At 39.1% G+C, this 23,984-nt stretch overlaps 1 protein-coding gene across 2 annotated transcripts in view; it reads right to left on the minus strand.

Annotated features, from left to right (window-relative positions):
• RASGEF1B (RasGEF domain family member 1B) overlaps positions 1 to 23,984 on the minus strand; it is a 616,825-nt gene that overhangs the window by 380,707 nt on the left and 212,134 nt on the right. For both annotated transcript variants that reach the window (XM_054485214.2, XM_054485213.2), the window contains exon 3: positions 15,493 to 15,546. In XM_054485214.2, coding sequence (XP_054341189.1) covers positions 15,493 to 15,546 — 54 coding nt within the window. The remainder of the gene's footprint in view (positions 1 to 15,492; positions 15,547 to 23,984) is intronic.

Below are 23,984 nucleotides of genomic sequence, written 5' to 3' on the forward strand. Positions count from 1 at the left end.
ATCTGTGAGGGGTCAGGTGGGGACATGAAAACAACTTTTACCTTATTACTTGATGTATTAAATCAAAAACAAAGGAAGAAAGGAAAGAGCGAGTAGAAAAAGCTCAATAGAGAAATGAAGAAAAAGCAAAAAAGAAAGAAAGAAAAGAGAAAAAAGAGATTGAAGTTATTGAGATGCACAACCTAGAAACTGTAATTGCAAAAATATCTTGTAATAGGTTATATCTATTTTAAAAAGCCAAATACAGGCTCTTTCCCCAACACAATGAACATTTTGTGGTCAAAGCCACAGTAATAGTGAAATGATAAAATGCCAAATCTTTTTGTTAATACTTGAAATTGATGTTTTTAAGCGACTACAATCTCCACAAATATAAGCAGGCTTCTGGTGTCACACTAAATTTGCCTAATCTGACACTTATCTTTGCTTGAGCTGAGTAGAAATATAAAACTTAAACTATCAAAAACAGTTTGCATAAGAATTTGGTAATAGGTTCAGAGCTTGTCCAAAATGAGGGTAGAACTTAAGGATCTCTGGAGGCTTCAAACTTCACAAAATGTCACAAAATTTGCCTCTAGCTGCCCAGACTTTTAAAATAAAATAGCAAAATTAAAAATGCTTTTGTGACTTTAGGGTATGTGCTAAAATCCTCCACCTTTTTGATACTGTTATTGTTACTGACAGAATTAAGAAAAGGCAACGTGAAATATAGCCCAAGCAGGAAACATCACATATACAGTTCAGAGTATACTTTTGCCAATGCATTTTACTGGAGTCAGAAACACTTTTAAAATATCATTACTTAATCTAACAGGGCCCGCCCATTTTCTATACATATTTCAGCAATCCCATATTCTCAAAGCACTTTGCAATTGCCCCTTACCCAATTTATTATCAATATTTGAAGACCAACAGTATGCAAAATGTGATATATGTTAAATACTTTGCATGCTTTTCCATAACAAAGGCCCAGTCTCTATGGGAGCTTTGTAAGACAATATATTGAAATGACACACATGAAGCTCTATAAAATACTGTACATTTTTCTTCAAAAATTGTTTTCAGTCCGGGTGTGGTGGCTTACACCTGTAATCCCAACACTTTGGGAGGTGGGTGGGTCACTTGAGACCAGGAGTTGGAGACCAGCCTGGCCAACATGGTGAAATGTCATCTCTACTAAAAATACAAAAAATTAGCCAGGTGTGGTGACACACACCTGTAATCCAAGCTAGTCAGGAGGCTAAGGCAGGAGAATCACTTGAACCCAGGAGGCGGAGGTTGCAGTAAGCTGAGATCGTGCCACTGCACTCCAGCCTGGTGACAGAGTAAGACTGTCTCAAAAAAAAAAACTCCAGGCAAAACACACGACCTAACAAAATAAAATAATGCCATGATAGGCAAAAATCTCAGCCCTCACCACTTTCACCAGATTCAGCCATAAAGTTGGACATTTGGTTTCTAATAAGCAAATCCCATCTTTCAATACCAGGCACTTCCTTCAATCTGCCTGAGCAAAAGAAAAAAGAAAAGGGACTAACCTGAGCAAACCTCTGCCAGGCGGTGTTTGATTCAATTCCTGCCACATAACATATATTTCCAAATGAATTAATAAGTAATATTAATATAATTAATGAGTATTCACTAATGAGTTGATCAATAAATAACAAAGAGCTCTCACATTGACCTGGAATGCTATTAACCATAAGTGAAAACTACTTTTGTTACCCTCTTGTGTTCTTTACAAGTGGTTAAAAAAATAACGTGAACTCTGGAGTCAGTCAGCCTAGATTTGAATCTGGCAGTCTGCATCTGCCTACTGGGTGACCTTTAACAGGTTAATTAACCTCTTTGTGCCTCCATTCCATTATCTGAAAATAAAGACAGGAACAGAAGAACATGCCTCATAAGGCTGTTGTGAGTATGAAATATATTAATCCCTAAAAAGAGTCTATTACAGTCACTGGCACATAATAAACCTTCAATAAATGTTAGCCTTCATTATTTTTATCCACCCAGCCACACTGGCCTCCTTAGTCTTCTGTATATGCCCCAGGCACATTCTGGTCTTAGTGTTTTGCACTGGTTGTTCCCACTGCCTGGAGTGCTCTTCCTCCAAAGATCTGTGTAACTAAGTCTCCATCCCGTTTGATCAAATGATACCTTCTCAATGACCACCCTATTTAAAACTGTAACATGTGCCTCCCCAAGAGCCTCCAAATCTCCTATTTTTTCTCTTCACATTCTAAGATACTATGTAATTAATTAATTTGTGTTTTGTATATTATGTCTCTTCTGCCAATAGAATACATTCTGAGGTGACAGGATTTTTTTTTAATCTCTTTTAGTCACTGATGTGAACTGGTACTTGAACACAGTAGCTCCTCAAAAACTATACACTGAAAGCCAGCTCGGTGACATGTATGTAGACTCAGCTACTCAGGAGGCTGAGACTGGAGGATGGCTTGAGCCAAGGAGTCTGAGGCCAGCCTGGGCAACATACTCCATCTCTTAAACACACACACACACACACACACACACACACACACACACACACACACACACACACACACACACACACACACACACCCCTGTTAAAGGAATTACTGGCACTACTGTTACCACCACCACTATTTTCCATCATAGCAAGTAATGAAACCATAGAGTTTTAGAACTAGACATGACCACAGAGGTCATCTCTAGGACAACTCCCTTTGTAAACACAGAAATAGCCCTCTCCCTGAAACACTGCATCCTGTTGACTCTGCCTTACCTGAGCCTGCAGGAGAATTCACAGGACCAGGTGCACAGTCCGTGGCAGGTAAGTCTGGGTCTCATGGTGCACCCACCACACTGGCTGCTTAGTCTAGCAGCTCTGAGGTCACCATTACATAGCTGTTCTATCTAGTGGTTAACATGAGCAATGATTTAGGAGATTATAGCAATCATCAAAGGGTGGAATTAAAATAATAAAGAAAAACAATAAACTGGAGGAGAGAAGGAGGGATTGCTTTTGCTCCACAGATCATCTATGTAAACAAAAGAAAAATCACAGAGCTAAGCCACTAAATCAGAGGTTGCAATTAGCTCAATTGTAGAGTGACTTGGTGCCATTTTGAGCAACAATAGCCAGAGTGATCACTCTTAATTGAGGTAAATTAAGTATTCTGATTACTCCACTTTTATGAAAAAGAGTTGCCAGCCATTACAGAGATCCAATTTACATGAACTCTCCTCCATTTCTCATACTGACTCATCTTTTACGTTTTTTTCTGCTTCTTTTCACATCTAGCACATTTTGCTGTAGACTAAGAAAACAAGGGTTCTGCATCCACAGATTCCATCAACAGTGGATTGAAAACACAGTATCTGAGGGATGTAGAACCCTGGATTCTAAGGGTCAATTTTCATAGCCATGGTTTCCTCAGGGTGGACTGTGGAACTTGAACCTCAGTGAATTTTGATATCTACAGAGGTCCTGCAACCAATATTGAGGGATGACTGTATCTCTATGAAAGCTCACCCTCTAGAATACATTATGTAAAATTAAATGCATGCATGTGTATACGTGCATGTACTTTAATAACTACTGCCCAGTCTTGATTATGTAAGATTCTGGAAAATCTGAAAGGAAAATAGGTAAAAGGAAGGAGAAAAAGTTGCTACAGTGCCCTTGAAGCTCAATAATATAGGAACCAAGCAGAAAAACTCTAGAATCACAAGGGAAACACAATTTACAGCCAAAAGCACACCATAATATCTTTAGTACTTAACAAAGAAATGAGTGAAATCAAGTTAGTGATTACACAGCTGAACTTAGTAGTTTGCGGCATTTGCTCACAAAAAAAAAAAATGCAAGAAAAAGTACTATTATTAAATGCCCTTTGCATGCACAGTTTGCAAGATTAGCAAGACTCTTTTATTTCTGTTCCCCCTTTAAACTATTTGGCTGTCTGGAATTGCTGTGAGGAAAACCTGTGTTTTATTGGTAGCTTAAAATAGCTTTTTTAAGGTGTATGTATGGGGAAGAGGGGTTTGTACTGCTAATTATTACTGTTTCCAATATATCCCTGAACCAGAGACTACAAAGGTCATATTCTTGAAACTTGTTTTCAGGCAGATGCAGCCACAATAATTACAGCTCAAAGAGGATCAGAGCAACATATTCCATGACATTTGCCCTTAACTACCTTTCTTATTAGCAATGATACTGCTACAGACAATGACTATATTATACATCCATGGATCTAAACGTGCTGTTTATTCTGAAGTGACAGTGACAATTATAGCAGCTGCCAGGAAGGAATAATGGGTATACTCTAGCATTGGCAGTGGTGTGGTTAGCAGTAATGCCAATTCACAAAAAAATCCCACACCCCAAAAGGCTCCAGGTAATGCTACTGATGTGATTCTACTGCTAAACTTTAAAAATTGAAGTCATTAAACTGTACACTTAAGATCACTACATTTTACTGAATGTAAATTATACCTTAACAAAATATGATTATTATTTATTTCTTGATTCTGGCTTAGGGTGTTACACATAAAAACGCAATGCATTTCTTCTGGCCATGAGACTATTTTCCACAATGAATTTTAATCCTATGAACTATGACTACTTGGTTTGACCTTGGGTATATGTGGCTTTCCATATGAAAATTTCATTATCATAAGCTTAAGAATAAAAAATTCCTAGCCTAGGGATGTAACGCTATCACATGGAGGAACTCACCAGTATTCACTCTACTCAATTATCTCCATGGCTACTACACTGCAAGCAAAAAAGTGCACATTTCCATAGCACTTCATATTCATCAGCCCATATCATCCATATGTTGAAATGCTTCCTTTCAATCCAAAGAAAAGCCCACAAATACACTCCACCCACAGTATTGACTCTACCTAGCCCATACCACATTAATAAATGACACCTCCTCTAACATATTATAATGCTAATGGTCAAAAGAGATGAACATTTAGAAAAAGCAATGGATATTTATATGAGGGAGAGGAATATTTTGTATTTCATTCTGTACCTCTAAGCAGGTAATAAGGTACTTTTTTCCTCCCTGTGAATGTTCCAGGTGCTGGCATATGAAGACATACCAAGAGGGGCCTCTTCCCCTTCCTTTCTTTTCTACCTCAAGCCTTACTCTGGAGGCCTTTGGAGAAATAATATCATGCCAAAGTTAGGAATTAACGAGCGTTATTGAATGTCTACTATGTGCTCATAATTGTGTTAGATGTTGGAGATACAGAAAAGTAGATTCATTGTACAGTACTGTTTGGAAGGTTTTATGCTTCATTTATTAAGAAATGCATTGCTTCTATAGAACTGGAACTTATAACAAAACTGAACTTGAGTCTATTTCAATTATTAAGAATTATCTTAAGATTTAAAGAACCATCTGAGGGTATTTATCCAGTGCAACTATAGTCCAAGTTTTTTCCAAATGCTAATGTTGGCCCAAGTCTACTGATGTACTTTCCTTGATATTGTTGCTCTGTTAGAGCAAAAAGATAAAGTTGGACTCAAAGCTACCAAGGCTCAGATCATTCTCTCAGAGCACAGGGATGAAATAATAATGACGAACACCCACTGATACACTGTTCTAAGAGTTTTACATGGATCCAAACAGAAATTCAATCCTTACAACAATTCTGTAGGTTAATATCATTCTTTGTCTCATTTTACTGATGAAACAAGTGAGGACAAAAGAAGCTAAGTAACATGGCTAGAGCTGTAGAGCTCATGGGTAGTAGAGTCTCAGAAATAAAGTCCTCAAGCCTGTGTTCTTAACCCCCACACCATACTGCCTCTCAGGAGAGCAGGATGGAAAAATGCAACAATAAAAACCAAAGCCAGGCAATAAGACCTGAAAGGACAGGACATGGAATCCAGAACCACAAATCCTTTTCCCAAACACTACTAGGAGCTCTCTCTTTGCAGAGACAGTGACAGGAGAAGAGGGAGAAAAGGAGGGATGTGGTGGGGGTGAAGGGAGGGGAGAAGAGTGTAGCAACTCCCTTCTCTTAACAGTGATGCAACTTCCCTTCCCATAAATTAGTGGCCTGTATTGGCACATATGAAAAAAGATAGGAACTTTGCAATGTGTATATAACATCCTGTATCCAGCAGAGAGCCCTACAGCAAGTCAGCAAAAACAGCACTCTGCCAAAAATGAACCTTCACTGCTTCCAAAAATCTATTTTAGAAGTAAACAGTGTTTAAATTTGCTGGAAATGATATTCTTTGCTGTGACTGCTCCAGAACATGGCATTCTATCATACCAGAGGAGAACTGAGGAATTTCCTCCCGCTGACACGGCTGACTTTGTCTTCATGCCTTTTCTCAGGGCATGGGAAGAAGTCTCTGTGACCTACCAGCCTGAAAATTCTGCCAAGAGGCTGAGTCATGGGAATCTGCCCAACCAGCTTTGTGGAGGTCACTGAACACCATCTAGACATTAAAAGAGGAAGCCAGACACAATATAGTTTCAAAGGACTGTGACAGTAAATGTCTTAACCACTGATATTATTACCTTGAGTTGTGATTACCTAGAGACCTATTCATCAACATTGATGAAAAGGTTGAGTCTTCCAATAGCCCATTATATTCTCTATTCTTAGTTACCTCTTCCTGAAGGAAAATTACTTTGTCTATGTGAATGAAGCATTACTGATGTCTAGTAAAAATGAAAACTTCATCTAGTGGGCCAACGGACCACATGGGCACATTCTCCGCACACTTACACACTCACATCATTAGTAACAGCAAAGGGAACCCAAGTCAAAGCCAACATCTGAAAGGAAGAGATAACATAGCCACCAATACTGCCATTACAGTGGCCAACAGACAGATTTTCTTTAGGAAATCCCAGATATTCTAAAACCAACACTCTTTTAATGATAGAAATACATTTTCTAAACATGTATTTAGAAAACCGTCTTTTAAACGAAATTTTTAAGCTATTTTTTAAAAGTTGTCATTTATATGGATTAAGATATCAGAAGTTCAGGGAGAGAGAGCAGGGAAGACATACAGAGAGAGAAACAGAGCCCCTTCCCCCCCAAAAAAGTAAAATAAACCATCAAAATGGTAGCTGAAGTTTAAAAATAAGTTTCCAACCTCAGGAACCTATTTCTATGACTACATACAGGGACTCCAGATGGAATTCTAGGTTACCATATGTAGACAGAAATTACAGCAGGATGAAGCACAGCATTTTGATGCCAAACTGGAAACACCACTATTTTTTTCATTTCAAGTAATTTGTGAAACAGACATCCCTAAACTTTAATCCATCCCTGGGATTCATCCTTTCCATGACCCTCACCCCATCTATCACACTTACCTGTCTATCACTCCTATCCTACCTCTAAAATATGCCCTAGGGGTGGGAGTCACAAGACCTCGGAGAAGGGGTGAGGATATCCCTTTTGCACTTTCCCTGTACTTTCAGATAATTAAAACGTTGGAGGTTCAACAGTGCTATGTCAGAATGTTCCTGCACAAAAACTGCTGAGTCAAAATAACTGGGTCCAAATGTCCCGCACAAAGAGATGTAAAAATATCAAGATACAAAGATATAAACATCAGTAACATAAAACAGGTGGCATGAGACACTATGGAGCAGGCTTGAGGAGTAATCTCTGGTGCTCATCAATGCAACACACATCTTCTAGATGTGAGTTTTAGTTAAATAGCATAGGATGCAGAGGTTGTACAGGGAATAAATGAGAAAATAGGAATTAGGCCTATCCTCTAAGAATCTGACTAAAGCTTATTACGTGCCCTGGAATAAGTCATTTCATGTTTCAGCACATTAGTTTTTTTCCTCTGCAACATGTTAACAATAACGACGGTCTTGCAATGGGAGGCACTCAATAAATAATTATTAATGAATGAGTGAATTCATGTATGTCCCCTAGATGTTCCTAGGTTTTCCAAATTAAGGAATAAACTGGTCTTTGACTGAAAATAACAACAAGGGTTCTTATAACTCTATAAAGTGGTGTTTGGAGGCAAGCCTTGGGGATTTGCTACCTCAGGCCAAACAAAACACTTCAATCTCCCCAGCTATCCATTAACACCTTATTTTAGCGTGGAAATTCCCTTCACGAGTAAATGCTGAGTATAAATATTCTTTTCTCAACTCCTATGGAAAGGGAAAAAAAGATTTTTCTAATAACAAACAAAATGATATTAGAATAATCTCATACTAATTGATAATCAAGTGTATAGCAAGATTGTTTCTAATAACAAAATGATATTAGAATAATCTCATACCAATTGATAATCACGTATACAGCAGGATTGTTTCTAATAACAAACAAAATGATATTAGAATAATTGCACACCAATTGATAATCATGTGTATAGCAAATCCATTCATTAAGTAAATGTTTACTGAGTTCTCACTACCTGTGAGGTATTGTTTTACTATACCTAACAGAATCAGTCATTGTTCCTTTCCTCTAAGAGCTGATAGTTTAGGGGGAAGCCAGATCCATAAATATTTAAAATCCAAAGGGGAAAGGAAGCAGCAAAACACTAAAAGCAATGTTTGTGGCGACAGACTGCCTGGATTCACATCGTGGCTCCAACACTTACTACTGGAGTGTCCTCAAGCAAGTTCCATAACGTTTGAAGGCCCCAATTGCTTTATCTGTAAAATGGTAATAGTAATTGCCTACCTTAGAGGGTTGTTATAAAAATCAAATGAAATATTCCATGTAAAGCACTTCTCACAGGGCTAAGGACATGCTAAACTTTAGACAAAGTGTGTGACTGTTGTTAGATGTTATATTAAGTACAAAATATTATGAATCCATTAGGTAAAACCTCTCATCTTTACTGGAGAAATTGAAATAGTCTTTGAAAAGAAACAGACAATATAAGGGACTTCTCCAGGAAAGTGTAAAAGTTTTCCAGATAGACCAGAGGGAGAGAAAAGCATTCCAGAAAGAAGAAAAAGTTTGTACACCAGGCACAGTTATCCAAGATTTTCACGTTCAGGAGCAATCTGCTCAACGCCTTTAGACTCCAGCTTCCAGTGCAGTACCAGGAGATGAGGATGGAGAGAATGGGAATGACTTCTCAAGTTGAGTTGAGACTGGAGACAACGGGAATGTTAACGACTTCTCAAGAGGAGTTGGGATTTATTTTGAATAAAATTAAAATCCCTCAGATGTTTCTTAAGTACACGTTTGTGAATCCAGAAAATCTGAGACAGGTCTCAGTTAACTTAGAAAGTTTATTTTCCCAAGGTTGAGGATGCATGCCTGTGACCCAGCCTCAGGAAGTCCTAAGGACCTGTGCCCAAGGTGGTTGGGATGCAGCCTGGTTTTATGCATGTCAGGGAGACATGAGGCATCAATCAAGTACATTTAAGAAATACATTGGTTTGAAAGGCGGGACAACTCAAGGGATGGCAGGGCTTCCAGGCTATAGATAAATTTAAACATTTTCTGACAATTGGTTGAGTTTGTCTAAAGACCTGGGATCAATAGAAAGGAATGTTTGGGTTGCGATAAGAGGTGCGGGAGACCAAAGTTTTATCACGCAGGTGAAGCTTTTAGCTAACAGGCTTCAAAGGGAACAGGCTGTAAAATATTTCTGATCAGACTTAAAGTCTGTGTTGATGTTAATGCTGGAGTGATATAATGAGCCATGTCCCACCCCAGTTCGCTTCATGGCCTGTACCAGTCTTTCAGGTTAAGTTTTAAGAGCTCTGGCTGAGGAGGAAGTCCCTTCAGATGATTGGGGGATCTTAGAATTTTATTTTTGGTTTACAGATTTGACATAAGCGGATGTGTTTGTTGTTTATTTGTTTTCCAGAAAGTAACTTTCATAGTGTTTTGGAAAATGGAGTGGATATGGGAAACGTAGTATAAGAAGAGAGTGAGAAGGGAGTTGTTGGAACCTTCTAAAGGAGAGATGAGCAGGAAAGGGAAGAAATGACAGGAAGATCCCAGGAATGTTTCACAATGGAATTCACGAGATTTGACAGTTAGTTGGATGTGAGAAGTAAAAGAAAGGAAGAAACCAGGGATAATATTAAAGTATGCTGAAGCTGGCTGGGCGCGGTGTCTCACGCCTGTAATCCCAGCACTTTGGGAGGCCGAGGCGGGCGGATCACGAGGTCAGGAGATCGAGACCATCCTGGCTAACACGGTGAAACCCCGTCTCTACTAAAAATACAAAAAATTAGCCAGGTGTGGTGGCGGGTGCCTGTACTCCCAGCTACTCGGAAGGCTGAGGCAGGAGAATGGCGTGAACCCGGGAGGTGGAGCTTGCAGTGAGCCGAGATCGCGCCACTGCCCTCCAGCCTGGGTGACAGAGCGAGACTCCGTCTCAAAAAAAAAAGTGTGGTGAAGCCATTAATCAAGGTGGTGAATATACAAGAAGAATGTTCAGAATGTAGAAAAAATTCATGTACATTGGACATGGTCTGTGGACCATGGAAAAGACCTCTAGTTAGTCAGCAGCATGGATCAGAAGAGATTTCATTATTTGTGACACAGACTCTAGAATAATTTTCTTAAGATAGATCTCATTTGAACAAACTAGATTGTCCAGAGATTGCTGATCATGTGAATGGTGCTATCTATATAAAATATTATGGGGGAGTAGCTGTAGACTAAATAAATATTGTGAAAATAGTGTAACTTGACATTAATAATATATTTACCAAAGTCCCTCTTGATTTTTCTGCCTATAAAATAGAAAAAAAATAGTATTTGTGTAAACAACTTTAAATGTTTCTTTTTTAAACGTTCTACCTCATTAATGGATAATATAGTTGTGCAGGCTCAAAAGAGGTTGAACAATAATCCCACTTCCGTGCAAAAAAAAAAAAAAAAAAAAAGATAAATTGATCAGAGTCATCTGATGGTATGGCCACATCTTGGCTCCCTGCTTCCATAACTCTTTTGTTGTTGTTGTTTTCTTTTTTTTTTTTTTTTTTTTTAGATGGTGTCTCGTTCTGTCACCCAGGCTGGAGTGCAGCGGCCCAATCTTGGCTCACTGCAACCTCTGCCTACTGGGTTCAAGTGATTCTCCTGCCTCAGCCTCCCGAGTAGGTGGGACTACAGGCACGTGCCACCACACCCTGCTAATTTTTTTCTATTTTTAGTAGAGACGGGGTTTCTCCGTGTTAGCCAGGATGGGCTCCATCTCCTGACCTCGTGATCCGCTCGCCTCGGCCTCCCAAAGTGCTGGGATTACAGGCATGAGCCACAGCGCCTGGCCTTCCATATTAACACATGAATTCTATCGCTTCTTCCTTCCTTCCTATTGCAGGGCAAGATGTGTCCCTCCATCCAAGGGATAATTCCATGCTTTAGGATCCAAAGTCTTCAATCCTCTCAATGCTCTCACTCAGAGAATATTCCCCACCTTCTTTGTGGATCCTTACCCCTTTCCCTTCCTATTGTTTTCTTTCTTACAGCATTTAAACACACTCAAATGCCTCATTGTAAGATACCATATCTCAACCCATAACCCTACCCAACTACTCAATTCTCTCCTTCCTCTTGCAACAAATTGCTTTTAGAAGACTCTATTTTACCACTTTTATTTCTTTATCCCTACTAAGTCCATCTTGCACTGCAATAGGAAGGAAGGAAGAAGGGATAGAATTCATGTGAGTAACAATTGTCAAAGCAGGGAGACATTTTATTTCTTTATCCCAGCTAAGTCCCAGTCCCACTACAATCTGGCTTCTGTGTCCATCACTTTGATCTCAATAAAACCAAAAAGCCTATGGTATTAAGAAAGCCAATGGATACTTTTCAGTCTTTATTGTATTTAATCACTTAGCAAGTTTTGATATTTACGACTACCTTTTTATAGATAATGTTTTTATTGACTTGATTTCTCAGACATCACATTCTTCTGGTGTCTTCCAACCTCCGTGGCCTCTCAGTTTCCCTCTTCCCTCCAAAATCCATAGTCTTCTCCCAGTTCTTACATGTTAACTTTCCTCAAGACTCTTGAAAACCCTCCTCCTTTTCACCTTACACACTGTCTCTGGGTAATCTCATCCATTCCCACTCTTTCAATCATTCTCTCTATGCATATTCCTCTCATATCCATATATCCAGCTCAGAATGCTTTCCTCAATTATAAATCAAAATGTCCAGCTGTCTGCTAGTCATCCTTACTAGATCTTACACATACCACCAAAATGACATATACCATTGTGAACTCATCAACTTCCTCCCTAAATGTGGTCCTCTGCTAGTGGTTCCTGTCTCAGAAAATAGCACCAACATTCTGACACTAGCCGATGTCAGAAATCTAAGAATTGTCCTTAGCTACTTCCTTTCCCATAACCAAACTATCATATACTGTTGATTTTGAGAAATACTCAAATGTTTCTTGATTCCCCTCTGCCATTATTCTGATCCTGGCCACTATCATCTCTTGCCTAGATTATAGCAGTAGCCTTATAATTAGACTTCACATCTAAATCCTTCTTCTTCTGTCCTTCAGTAACCAAGTGATCTTAAAAATCATATCATGGCACATATACCTACTTTCCCAAATTCAAGTCCTTTAAAAATTTCTCATTACCCTGAGAATAATTTAAACTCTTAATATAGTTGTACCAGGACCTCATTGCTCATCTTTTCCAATTCAAGTTGTCATTTTTCAGGCACTCTGAATTTTGTATAGTTCTCCTCCTCACCTATAGACATTCATACCTGCTGTTCTGCCACCATTTTGTGCTCATGGAGCCAAATCTCATTCATTCTTTGGATCTCTGCTTGAACATCATTTCTTCAGGGAAATTTTCCATGACCCCTTGATTAGGTTAGGTTCTCCTGGCATGGGATCCCATGAACTCTCAACTTAAAAAAAATTATATCATCCATCACAATTTTGCTAATTACTTTATTAATGAATATCTATAAGTCCTATGAGGGTAAAGATCATACGTATGTGATTTGTTCATCATGTCAGTCCAATGCATGTCACATAGCAGATGTTCTGTGAACACTTGTTAACTGATTAGATGGATAAAATTGAAGTCATAGAAACTGACTATGCTATGTTGATTTGTGCATGACATCGAACTGGGAGAAATAGTGAATAAGCCCAATAACAGAATTGGATAATTCAGAAAATTAATTGATCAAAATTTTTAAAAACCGATAGGAATAGCTAAATGTCCTATCTTCATATTCAAGGAATCATTTGCATAAATATAAAAGAAAGTCCTGTTTTAACAGCAGTTCACATGAAAATGCCTTAAGGCCATGTATAAGGACTTCAAACTTCACATAGCCAACAGAAAGATACGGCTCATAAGTAGAAACTGATGCCATCTCACACTGCAGTGGTGCTACACTTAAGAAAACCTATAGCTTGCCTTCACATCATAACTCACACCTTACAATGTACCTGGCATACACCAGGTGTGTAAACAAAGCTTGTTGAATGTAGAGTGAGAAGTCCCATGATGCTTTCTGCCAGACAGACCACATCTGGAGGTGACACACAATTCCTGACATCAATAACAAAGATTGTGTGAGCCAAAAAAAAAAAAAAAAAGGATAATCTTGTCTAGAAGCAATAATAATAATAGCTAATACAGCATTCACTATGTGTTGGGTAGTTTTATAATCATTTTATATGTATGAATTCATATACTATATGAGATAGGCACAATTATTATGCCCATTTTACAGATGATAAAAGTAAGGAACCAGTAGGTTATACAACCAACCCAAAATCACATAAGTAGTGAGGAGCAGAGCCAGGTTTCAAAACCAGACAACATGATCTCATAGTCCATGCTCCTGGAAGTCAATCATATCAATGTCCCATTGAAATGAAAAAGGAAAATTGTTAGCCTGGAGATGGGGTAGAAAAGAGATTCAGAAAAACATATTAACTGGCTTCATACTTAAATATCTAGGAAGGAATCTAAAGGAGGCAGCTATTGGCTCAGTAGAATAAAGAACTTGCTAACACTTTGGATTGTCTCCTTAGTGCACATTAGTGTGCCTGACACATAGTCAGGCTCATTGGGTTCCCTGACAATAGAATATTCAGTTAAGAGGTAGAGGTCCATCTATAAATGATATCAGTGGCAGTCCCACCCCAGCAAAAAGGTGAGACTAGAAGTCCCACAGAAGTCCTTCTCATTCTCTAAGATCTATAATTCTTTTTTTTTTTTTTTTTTTTGAGACAGAGTCTCACTCACTCTGTCATCCAGGCTGGAGTGCAGTGGCGCGATCTCAGCTCACTGCAACCTCCGCCACCTGGGTTCAAGCAATTCTCCTGCCTCAGCCTCCTGAGTAGCTGGGATTACAGGCATGCACCACCACACCTGGCTAATGTTTGTATTTTTTTTAGTAGAGATGGGGTTTCACCATGTTGGTCAGGCTGATCTTGAACTCCTGACCTCGTGATCCACCCACTTCGGCCTCCCAAAGTGCTGGGATTATAAGCGTGAGTCATCACACCTAGCCAAGATCTATAATTCTAAAAATAATACATGGTCTTCATTCTCAGGCAGCACACAATTTAATGCAGAGAACAAGACAAATATAGCATAATTCAGTGAAGATGGAGATGTAATAAAATAGATTTTAAAATTATCAAAATAATTAAATGAATGTTACTTACAGCAGTAGGCCCTCACATCACCTTTAAAGGTAAGTGACTCTGCCACCTACTTCCACATCAAGCAACATTAGAAACAGAAGCAGCACAGCAGACAATGCCATAATATAAAATCTTAAGAAATGCCAAGGAATTATATATTATGCACAGATCAACTCTATATGCAGCTGGTTTTCTGTATCAATAGATAGTGTCAAAGAATTTGAGTTGTTTGGACTATGAAGCCACTTCTCTTCCCCCTAAAAGGAGAATATCTAGCTAAATCTGAAATTAAAGAGGTAGATAATTGTGACCCCTGGCCTGCAAAAGCCAGGAATTAGACACGAGGCTATAGCAGGGAGTCTTCAAAGTTGATCTATCACAGGGATGTCTTCCATCAGACGCTAGTGAAGCTAATCCTTTTGCAAAGCATGACAACTTCTCAAGCTTGACTGTGGTGAATCCAAACCAGATTTTTATGCTATATGATCAGCTTTCAAAATACAAAATTATTTTTACATTATATTAGGTTTACATTTATTATATTTAAATTTACAAACAAAGATATAGAAGCCTGCAATGCAGTTTATACAGCATTCTCTGAACTCCCCTGATGCTCATCTGCCAGGATAAATTATCAGATAATAGTGAGATGTAAATATATGGAACCAGAGCTTCTCTATAACAAAATACTGTCAAGTAATGGAGTTTCCCACATCCTTAAAGTAAACCATTCACATTTCCATCTCTAAAGAAAGAGAGCCATAATATTCCATCAGAACATCCTCACTGATATCACAGCTTTTCATTCGAATATCACCAACTCTGAAGCCTTTATTACTCTGATAGTATGCTGGAATTCTTGGATGCTGACTTACCTTTTTGCAGTCAGATAAGGACTTCTCACTGGCCAATGTGCTGAAAATGGTGCTCTACAAAATAGGAAGATGGAAAACACTTTAGAACTGTTAACATATAATGATATTGACCCTTCCATGTTCATTTCCAATCCAAGGTAGGCACTACCTTCTGTGTCCCCCACTGATTTCTGTGAATTTTAAAATGTGTCTGCCTTCACTATTCCCAAAGCTTCTCTACCCAAGCTGGAACATTCATTATGGGCCAAGAACCATTCAGTGAGGTAAGGATTTTGTTATCTTCATTTTACAAACAAGGTAACGAAAGCACAATTAGGTTAATTGCTATATACCTTGGACATAGTTAGGTCAGGAGGCAAAGCCATCTAACTCCAGAACCCACCTCCAAACACACATGATCTTCTATCTTGAAGAGATATGTGCATAATGTTAGAGTCAGCTATGCCTAATCTTTCAAATGACAGCTGTTATGAGCCCAAGTGGGAGAATGGAGCTTCTGCCTATGTAAGAGATTTGTGAGTCTGAACAATACCAGGGCTTGCTATCTCCTTTCTACTATCTTTAATGCACTCACTCTCCCTGTGGTTGACTTCTCACACATTTGTATATATACTTGCTTGGCCTGATGAACCACTCAAAAGGCACTGCAACATTCAAGGCTGTATTGGGATTTACATGCAAGTATGTTCCCTTTGGACAATCCTATGAATAAATACATAGCCACGGTCAGCCATACAAACAGTATTGAGATTTTTTTCAGTAAACTTTTTTACATTTTCTTTAATTATAAAACTAATATTTATTCTTAATGAGTTAGTCTCTTTTATACCCTATCCTCCTGAGGTAACCAATAATACAAATTTGTATTCATCCTTCCACACTTTCTCTATTCCCATGCAAATATGTCTGCACATATTATATAGAAGTCTCGTTCTTATGATCATACCATCTTAATTAAGAATATATTATCAACATCTTTCCAGTTCAGCCCATGCAGATTAATTCATTCTTCTTAATACCTATATAACATGTCATAATATGAATATATCATATTTTTATGCTTTCCTTTATTGATCAACAGGTTTTGGTTCTTTCATTGTTGTTGTTTCCTGTTTTCTTTTGTTAGCTATTACAAAGTATGCTGCAATAAACATGCTTGTATATGGCTGGAAAATCTAGTGTATATAAACTGTCTCCTACTCTCTGCTCATATAATATCATAAAAATATTTACCAACTCACCTAAGGTTTTGGTTTGCTTTATTTTCCGTTTGTTTGTTTGTCTGTTTTGCAATAAGCATGTGAGAAAGCTAAGAATCTAAGTCAGCACATATTCTGGGTCAAAACAACATGCAGTATTAACGGACAGAAAAGACAGAATGTGAATACACATACAAAAGTGCATCTTTAATTAAAAAAATTAAGTTCAAGGTTTAGGTTAGATGTAATCTCCAAGTTTGGTTTGCTGGCCAGTTTTATTTCATTTGAGACGGAAGGGATAAATGTTACTGAGACAGTTTGAATTAAAAAAGGAAAACAGAAAGAAAGGAAGAATTCTGGTGGCAGAAGAAGAGAGGAAACGCAAAAGACGAAAAGAAGGACAAAATGAAAAGTTCATAAAAAACAGGCACAAAAAGCAGAATTGTCAAAAAATTAAAAAAGAAGAAAATGGTTTCCATAGAGAAGCAGTCATCTTCGCTCAAAGAGCATAAGGGCACGTGATGCCTTCTAGTTACCATGATCTATCCTGTTGACCTAATTTCAGCCCTGAAACACAGCAGCAGGTGGTGAAAGGACAGGTATAGCCCTGCAAGTTTCATATCCTCTTGCTCTTTGTGCTGCCAGGTATATCTTAGTTTCTCTCATTTCTGTATTGCAATGAGGATGTAAGAAATAGTATTCTTGCTGGCTGTTCAAAGATTAGGGCAGGACACAGAGAAAAGCCAAAGAACCAGGCAGCATTCCACATGCCACCGTGAACTACCCCACCCACAATCTTCCCATCAGATGTCTTCCTCATGACTTTTCATCGCCTTTGCTCATTTGTATACATGAGCACTGTGTCATGAGAGAGGCCTCAGTGTTGATTCCCAGATTTCTGCTCCAAGAAGGTAAAGACCCACTGAAATGTGGTCATTGCAGTAGTCCCATTACTAGCCCAGTGCTTGGTACAAAGAAGATAACCAATAAATATGAACTGAGTAGATGCAAAAGAAAATAACATCTGGCAAAACCGCAGTCCTTATCCCAAAACACTTCTTTGGAAGCACTGTGCTGGAAAAGCAGGCTCACACAAAACACGATTATAAAGTGAAGCTCAGGGATATAGGAAAGAAGAGAGATAAAATACTTCTAAATAATGGTAAAATACACCTTATATTTAGCTTAAAGCTGTTGTCTATTATCTGCTTGGTTTGGCTAAACCAGGCTTTTTCAGTGATGGCCCTGTGAATGTTTTTGGACTAGATAACTCTTTGTTTTGAGGGCATGTGGGGACACACTGTGCACTGTAGGGGGTTCTGTAGCATGTGTGGCCTCTACCCACCAGATGCTACTGACAATCTCCACCTACCTCAGTCATGATAAACAAAAATGTCTCCAGACATTGCTAAATGTTCTCTAGGGGGAAAAACTGCCCACAGTTGAGAAAACTCGTCTAAACCCTAAAGGGGTGATCCTAAAGGATCCTAAAGGATCATTTAGAAATGATCCTGATTCCATGGCTAATGCAACTAAAATTTTTTCCAGGAAATGCAAGTCTAGCCGTGAAAATTTCTCTGCTCAACCCTGAATTCAAGATTCATTCTCTGTCTGAAATGGTATTCAGAACATAGGGAGGATCCACTCTCCAGCTACTGAAGAGTCCATGTGGGGGCAACTCAAGAGACCATAACTGCATTTTTAAGTAAGCTTTAAGATGCACGAGCACTGCCACCCTGGGGAGAGTAAATTAAGGAACATGTCTAAGAATTCAGACATTAGCGCCATAGCCCCAGGGGAAATGATCTTCAATTAAACAATACCATTCAACCTTTGAGAACAGTCTCAAGTGACCTAAGAAACATGTTTGGAGGAAAATTTAGAGTCAGAGATGGGTGAAATTAGCTTCAGTAAAAATATATATATATACCTAGGTAATTTTAAATGTTGCATTTGTAGAAAGGAAACACTTTAGCCAAAGGGCAAACGTATGCAAAATCTCAAGACTTGGAATGAGTGTGAAAGAGGGGTGGCACGGGTCAATGAGAGTCATCTCCTTACTTTAGCCGTTTTCTAAGGGGAGTTTACGTATACGCTTGGTCAGTCTCATTTCATTCTCTGCTTCAAAAGACTTTAACTGGCATTCCAGTTTACTAATTGCAGCTATTGTGAGTGACCTTGGGTGGGCTTTCTAAACCTTCCAATAACATGTTCACCTTAATTACTGAAAATGAAAGACTCAAAAAATGGTGACTTGGCCATGCTGTGACTTTCTTGATGATTGTATCAATATTTTTCTACTAAAAAGGAAACTCCTAATGAGTCACCTCCACCAAAGTTGGCATGATGCTGGGTTTGTCACAGGGGCACAAGCACAATAAAGCACAAGTGACTTTTTTGGAGCATTGACTCCTAACCTTGTTAGTGGGGTGACCAGCATGAAGTGAACAGTATTGTACATGGACAGTTTTAGCAATTTCCCAAAAAGAATTTAGATAGGTGAGACCTCTCTTTTGACCATTTATAAACTAATGCCTGAAATTTCACTTATTAGGGCCCTGTTTTTAGCATAAGGCTTTGATTCATAACAGACAAACTCATGAGGGATGTTAAGATATGGGGGGGTTGTCACGGCAGAAGGGAAAATTGGACACTTCATGTATTATAGTTCATTGGTCTATTACATCTGAAAGGGAATGAGTTTATCAGATCCCTTCTAAAAGCATATTGTTATATCTTGGAGTTTTGGGGTTTTTAAAAATAATTCCTTTTTTTTTTTTTTTTTTTTTTTGAGACAGAGTCTCGTTCTGTCACCCAGGCTGGAGTGCAGTGTCACAATCTTGACTCACTGCAACCTCCGCCTCCTGGTTTCAAGCGATTCTTCTGCCTCAGCCTCCTGAGTAGCTGGGATTACAGGCACCCACCACCACACCCGGCTAATTTTTGTATTTTTAGTAGAGATGGGTTTCGCCATGTTGGACAGGCTGGTCTCGAACTCCTGACCTCAGGTGATCTGCCCGCCTAGGCCTCCCCAAGTGCTGGGATTACAGGTGTGAGCCAACACACCCAGCTTGTTTTTTAAATAATTTCAAAAGCAGATTTTGATAGGAGAGAAATGAAGACTTAAGTCATGAGGATATTGGATGCTCATAGTGATGGTAAGCAATCTAAAGACATAGGTCAAAGGTTAGGTTCCCTAAAAAGCACACTGTGAGATGGAAATTAGCAAGCAGAAGCTTTATTAAGAAGTGTTCCTGAGATCACCACTTATAGGAGGATAGGGAAGGATGTGGGATAGAGAAGATAAAGAAGTTGGACCATGGTGCAGACTCAACAAAGATCTCATCCAACAAAATGGAGAGCTCAGAAGCAGGTTAAACTCTTCCCAAGCTGGAGTGAGACAGAGGCCTGCCCTGGGAAGGCAGCGTGATCCTGGGCAACATGACTGTTTCCAGCCAAGGGCAATTTCCTGGGAGGACTGATAGCTGAGGGCAGTCAGCTGGCAGGACTCCTGGCAGCAGGGAGCTCTGTGCACAGCATTGCCAAGTCCACTACAATCTACTTTGACACACTTTTACCAAGGGCAGATCCTCGCTGTAGCTGATTGACTCTAGTTGAAAATGACCCCATATTATAGTTAAAAGTTTGCTGGCCTTTTATGATAGAATCTTTGGACAGAAAAGCAAATTTGCTCAGGAGTCTAGGGCCTAATTCTTGTCCCTTCTTAACAGACGTCCTTGTGAGCTTAAAGTGGATCACTGGCCTTGGGGTCTTGAATTCTTCACTATGAAGTGAGGAAACCCATATTCATTTCCTTTTAAGTCATGACAGCCTTGGCCAATTTGAAGAAAGTGGACCTGATTTTATCAGACACATTGTTTGGAAATCAATGAGCATACCGCTTAGTTCTTTCTTCATCCTCTGATAAAAGAACATATCTGACTAAATAACATGGTCAGCTCCTGATTATCTACAGAAGGGAAGAGAATTTCACAGATGAATTTGGGTTCTCCAGAGAAACAGAACCAATAGGATATATAGAGATATATAAGAGGAGATTTCTTATGAGAATTAGTTTGTGTGATCATGGCAGCTGAGGACTCCCACAATGTGCCATCTGCAGCCTGGAGACACAGGGAAGCCAGTGGTGTAATTCAGCCCCTGCCTGGAGGCCTGAGAACCCAGAGGAAGCGGGAGGGAGGCCACCAGCATAAGTCTGAAGGCCCAAGAATCAGGAGCTCCAATATCTCAGGGCTGGAGAAAACAGATGTCCAAGCCCAAACAGAAACGAATTCCGCCTTCCTCTGCATTTGTGTTCTATTTGGGCCTTCAATGGATTGGATGATGCCCACCCACCTTGGTGAGGGCAGATCTTCACTCAGTCTTCTGATTCAAATGCTCATCTCTTCCATAAACAACTTCACAGATATAGCTAGAAATAATGTTTTACCAGCTACTAGGGCATCCCTTAGCCCAGTTAAGTTGACATGTAAAGTTAACCATCACAACGGGTGATTCACAAAAGCGTAATTTATAAAATGCCTTTACATTTGACTTTGAGATACATTCGTGGTTAATTTAGAAGACCGGTACTTCAACATATCTTCCCTAAGTTAACATTAATAACTGTTTGTAGAAATATTCCAAGTGGGCAGAAAGGGAAAACTGACCTAAAAGGAAAAGTGAACTGGGATTTTTTTTAAAAAATGTCCCTAATAAGTCCTTAGACAGAGAGCCCACAGATAGGAGATCAGTAGTTGGTGGCTCATTTAGTCCAGGCTACAGAAAGAGACTTCCAGAAGGTGTGTTGCTTACCCAATTCTCAGTGGTGGAAATGTTTTTGCAAAGTGATTGAGCACTGAAAAGAGACCTCATATATTCTAAAAATTAATTAATTTGTTTATTTTGAGATAGAGTCTCATTCTGTCACCCAGAAAGAAGTGCAGTGGCTCAATCACAACTCACTGCAGCCTTGATTTCCCGAGCTCAAGCAATCCTCCCACCTCAGCCTCCCAAGTAGCTGGGACCAGAGGCATGCATCACCATGCCTGGCTAATTTTTAAAAAATTTTTTGTAGAGATGGAGTCTCACTATGTCGCCCAGGCTGGTCTCCAACTCCTGGGCCAAGTGATCCTCTCACCTCAGCCTCCCAAAGTGCTGAGCACTTTTGATTGCAAGTGTGAGCCACCACAACCAGCCAAATCCATATGTCCTATACTCGTTTTTCTAAGAGAGAGTTTACCTCTGAAAGTTATTACAATTCTGTTTATTCCCATTAAACTCAATTTAGAGAAAGAAACAGAAATAGATCTATTCTATCTCTACTGTGTCAGTTTCTGTTACGTAATGCTTATAACTAAGATTTACATTTTTAAAACAGCAAACATCTGACACTTCATTAAATTGGAATGGTCATGTGCAAGAGAATTGCTTAAATATTGAATTATAAAATTAAGAAATTCAGAAACTGAATCTCTAAGATAGTAATATTATGAAATTTTATTTCAAGTATTATTTGTTCCTTTATGTATGTATGTATCTGTGTTTGGGTGTGTTTTTCACTCTCAGCCAGATACCACCAGACAGAGGCCAGGTAGATTTGATGAATGGCAAATACAGTTGAAAGCTAACAGCCATTTAAAGGAATGATGTCTGCATAAAGCATCTCCATTTGATACCTTGCCCCTCACAGACACAATGGATGATTTCTTACTCATTGGTAGATGTCAAGACTGGACCTATCACATTACTAACAATTTGGAAGTCTCTTACACTTGAATCAATGAGTCCCAAAGTGCACACTACTTGGATGCTTTCTTAGACAGTTTAGCCAGCCAATTCTCAGATTTCTAGACAAAGTATGAATTTCCATTAGGTCTTCATGCTTTAGTAGACTAGTATTGATAGATACACACTGGATACAGTGGTATTCCCTCCAGGCAAAGTATGGCATTCACATTTATTTTTTTAAAAAACTGCATAATTATAAAACATCAGCCAAAGGAAAAAACATACCACCAAATAAATGATAAAATTACAGTGTTTTCTTGTAGTCCATGAATACTGAAAATTTCAATTAACCAAGTGAAAAGCCATTGAATGTGCCAGCAGGATTTATATCCCAGACTAATGACCATCATCTGCATCCTATTTAGCTAATGAAGGCTTGGAACACTTGTGGATAATTAAGGGAAAGCTGATGGGAGGAAATTCAGACTACTGAAAGATCAAATCTATTTATGTCTGCATTTAAAACTAAACATATCTAATAGTTCACTCAATCAAGCCATAATGTCTGTTCATCTGGGATAAGATAGATGCTCAGAAGTTAAGTAGCTTGGTTAGCTCCCCAAACTCCAAATTCATTCTTCCTTCATTCATTCAATATCCATCTATTGAATACCTACCATGTGCCTCTTCCCTTGTGAATCAACATGACAGTACCATGATCCGCCTAATGTTTTTCCCACAACTTCCCCTTTTCCACCTTCATTAAATGCACCGCTCTGGTTTTCACTTTACCCATGTAACTATTGTCCACCTATCATAACAGACATGGCATGGCTGCAATCCAGGGGTATGATGGGAAACACAAGGTGCACAGCAAACACCCAGCTTTTTCTCAGACCTGGCAGAGCAGGGGCAGGCCCCAGTCTGATTAATAGATGGGTGTTCATGTGAGGAAGACTAAGGATGTTAGAAAAAAGACAAAAACCTGGTATTCAGAAGTAGCCAGAACAGGAACCAAGCTCAGAGCAGCTCTACTGAATTTCACAGAATAGTTTACCAGTCATCTTATCCAACTGTTATTTTCTCACTTAGGGAGCACCTTAAAACCCCCTCTCTGGACCCCTACCAAAATCCCTGATTCATTTGTGTTTAGCAAAGATGGTGCTTCAAGAACCTACAATCCTAGGATCTTTTCCTATGCTGAAAAATGGCAAACATCAGTGGCAGGCATGTTGTGACAGCTCAACCTTAGGGGCACACATTTATGCCTACAGAACCTCTTCCATATGGGAAAGGAAGCTCAGGTGGAAAAACATCAGCACATCAGAGCTTACCCATATCTAGCTGGGCATAGCTGTAAGCCAATGGAGCTCAACCTTCAGAGGCATAAGAATCACCTGGAGAGCTTATTAAAACACAGATTGCTAAGCCCCTCCCCTGGAGGTTCCAACTTAGAAGGGATGGGGTGAGGCCAAAGGATTTGCATTTGTAACACATTTCTAGGTATGGCTGATGCTGCCAGTCCTGGAACCTTACTTTGAGAACCAGTAGTCTAAGCTATAC

This window comes from Pongo pygmaeus, chromosome 3 (assembly GCF_028885625.2).
Source record: "Pongo pygmaeus isolate AG05252 chromosome 3, NHGRI_mPonPyg2-v2.0_pri, whole genome shotgun sequence".
In the NCBI taxonomy this organism is placed as follows: Eukaryota; Metazoa; Chordata; class Mammalia; order Primates; family Hominidae; genus Pongo; species Pongo pygmaeus.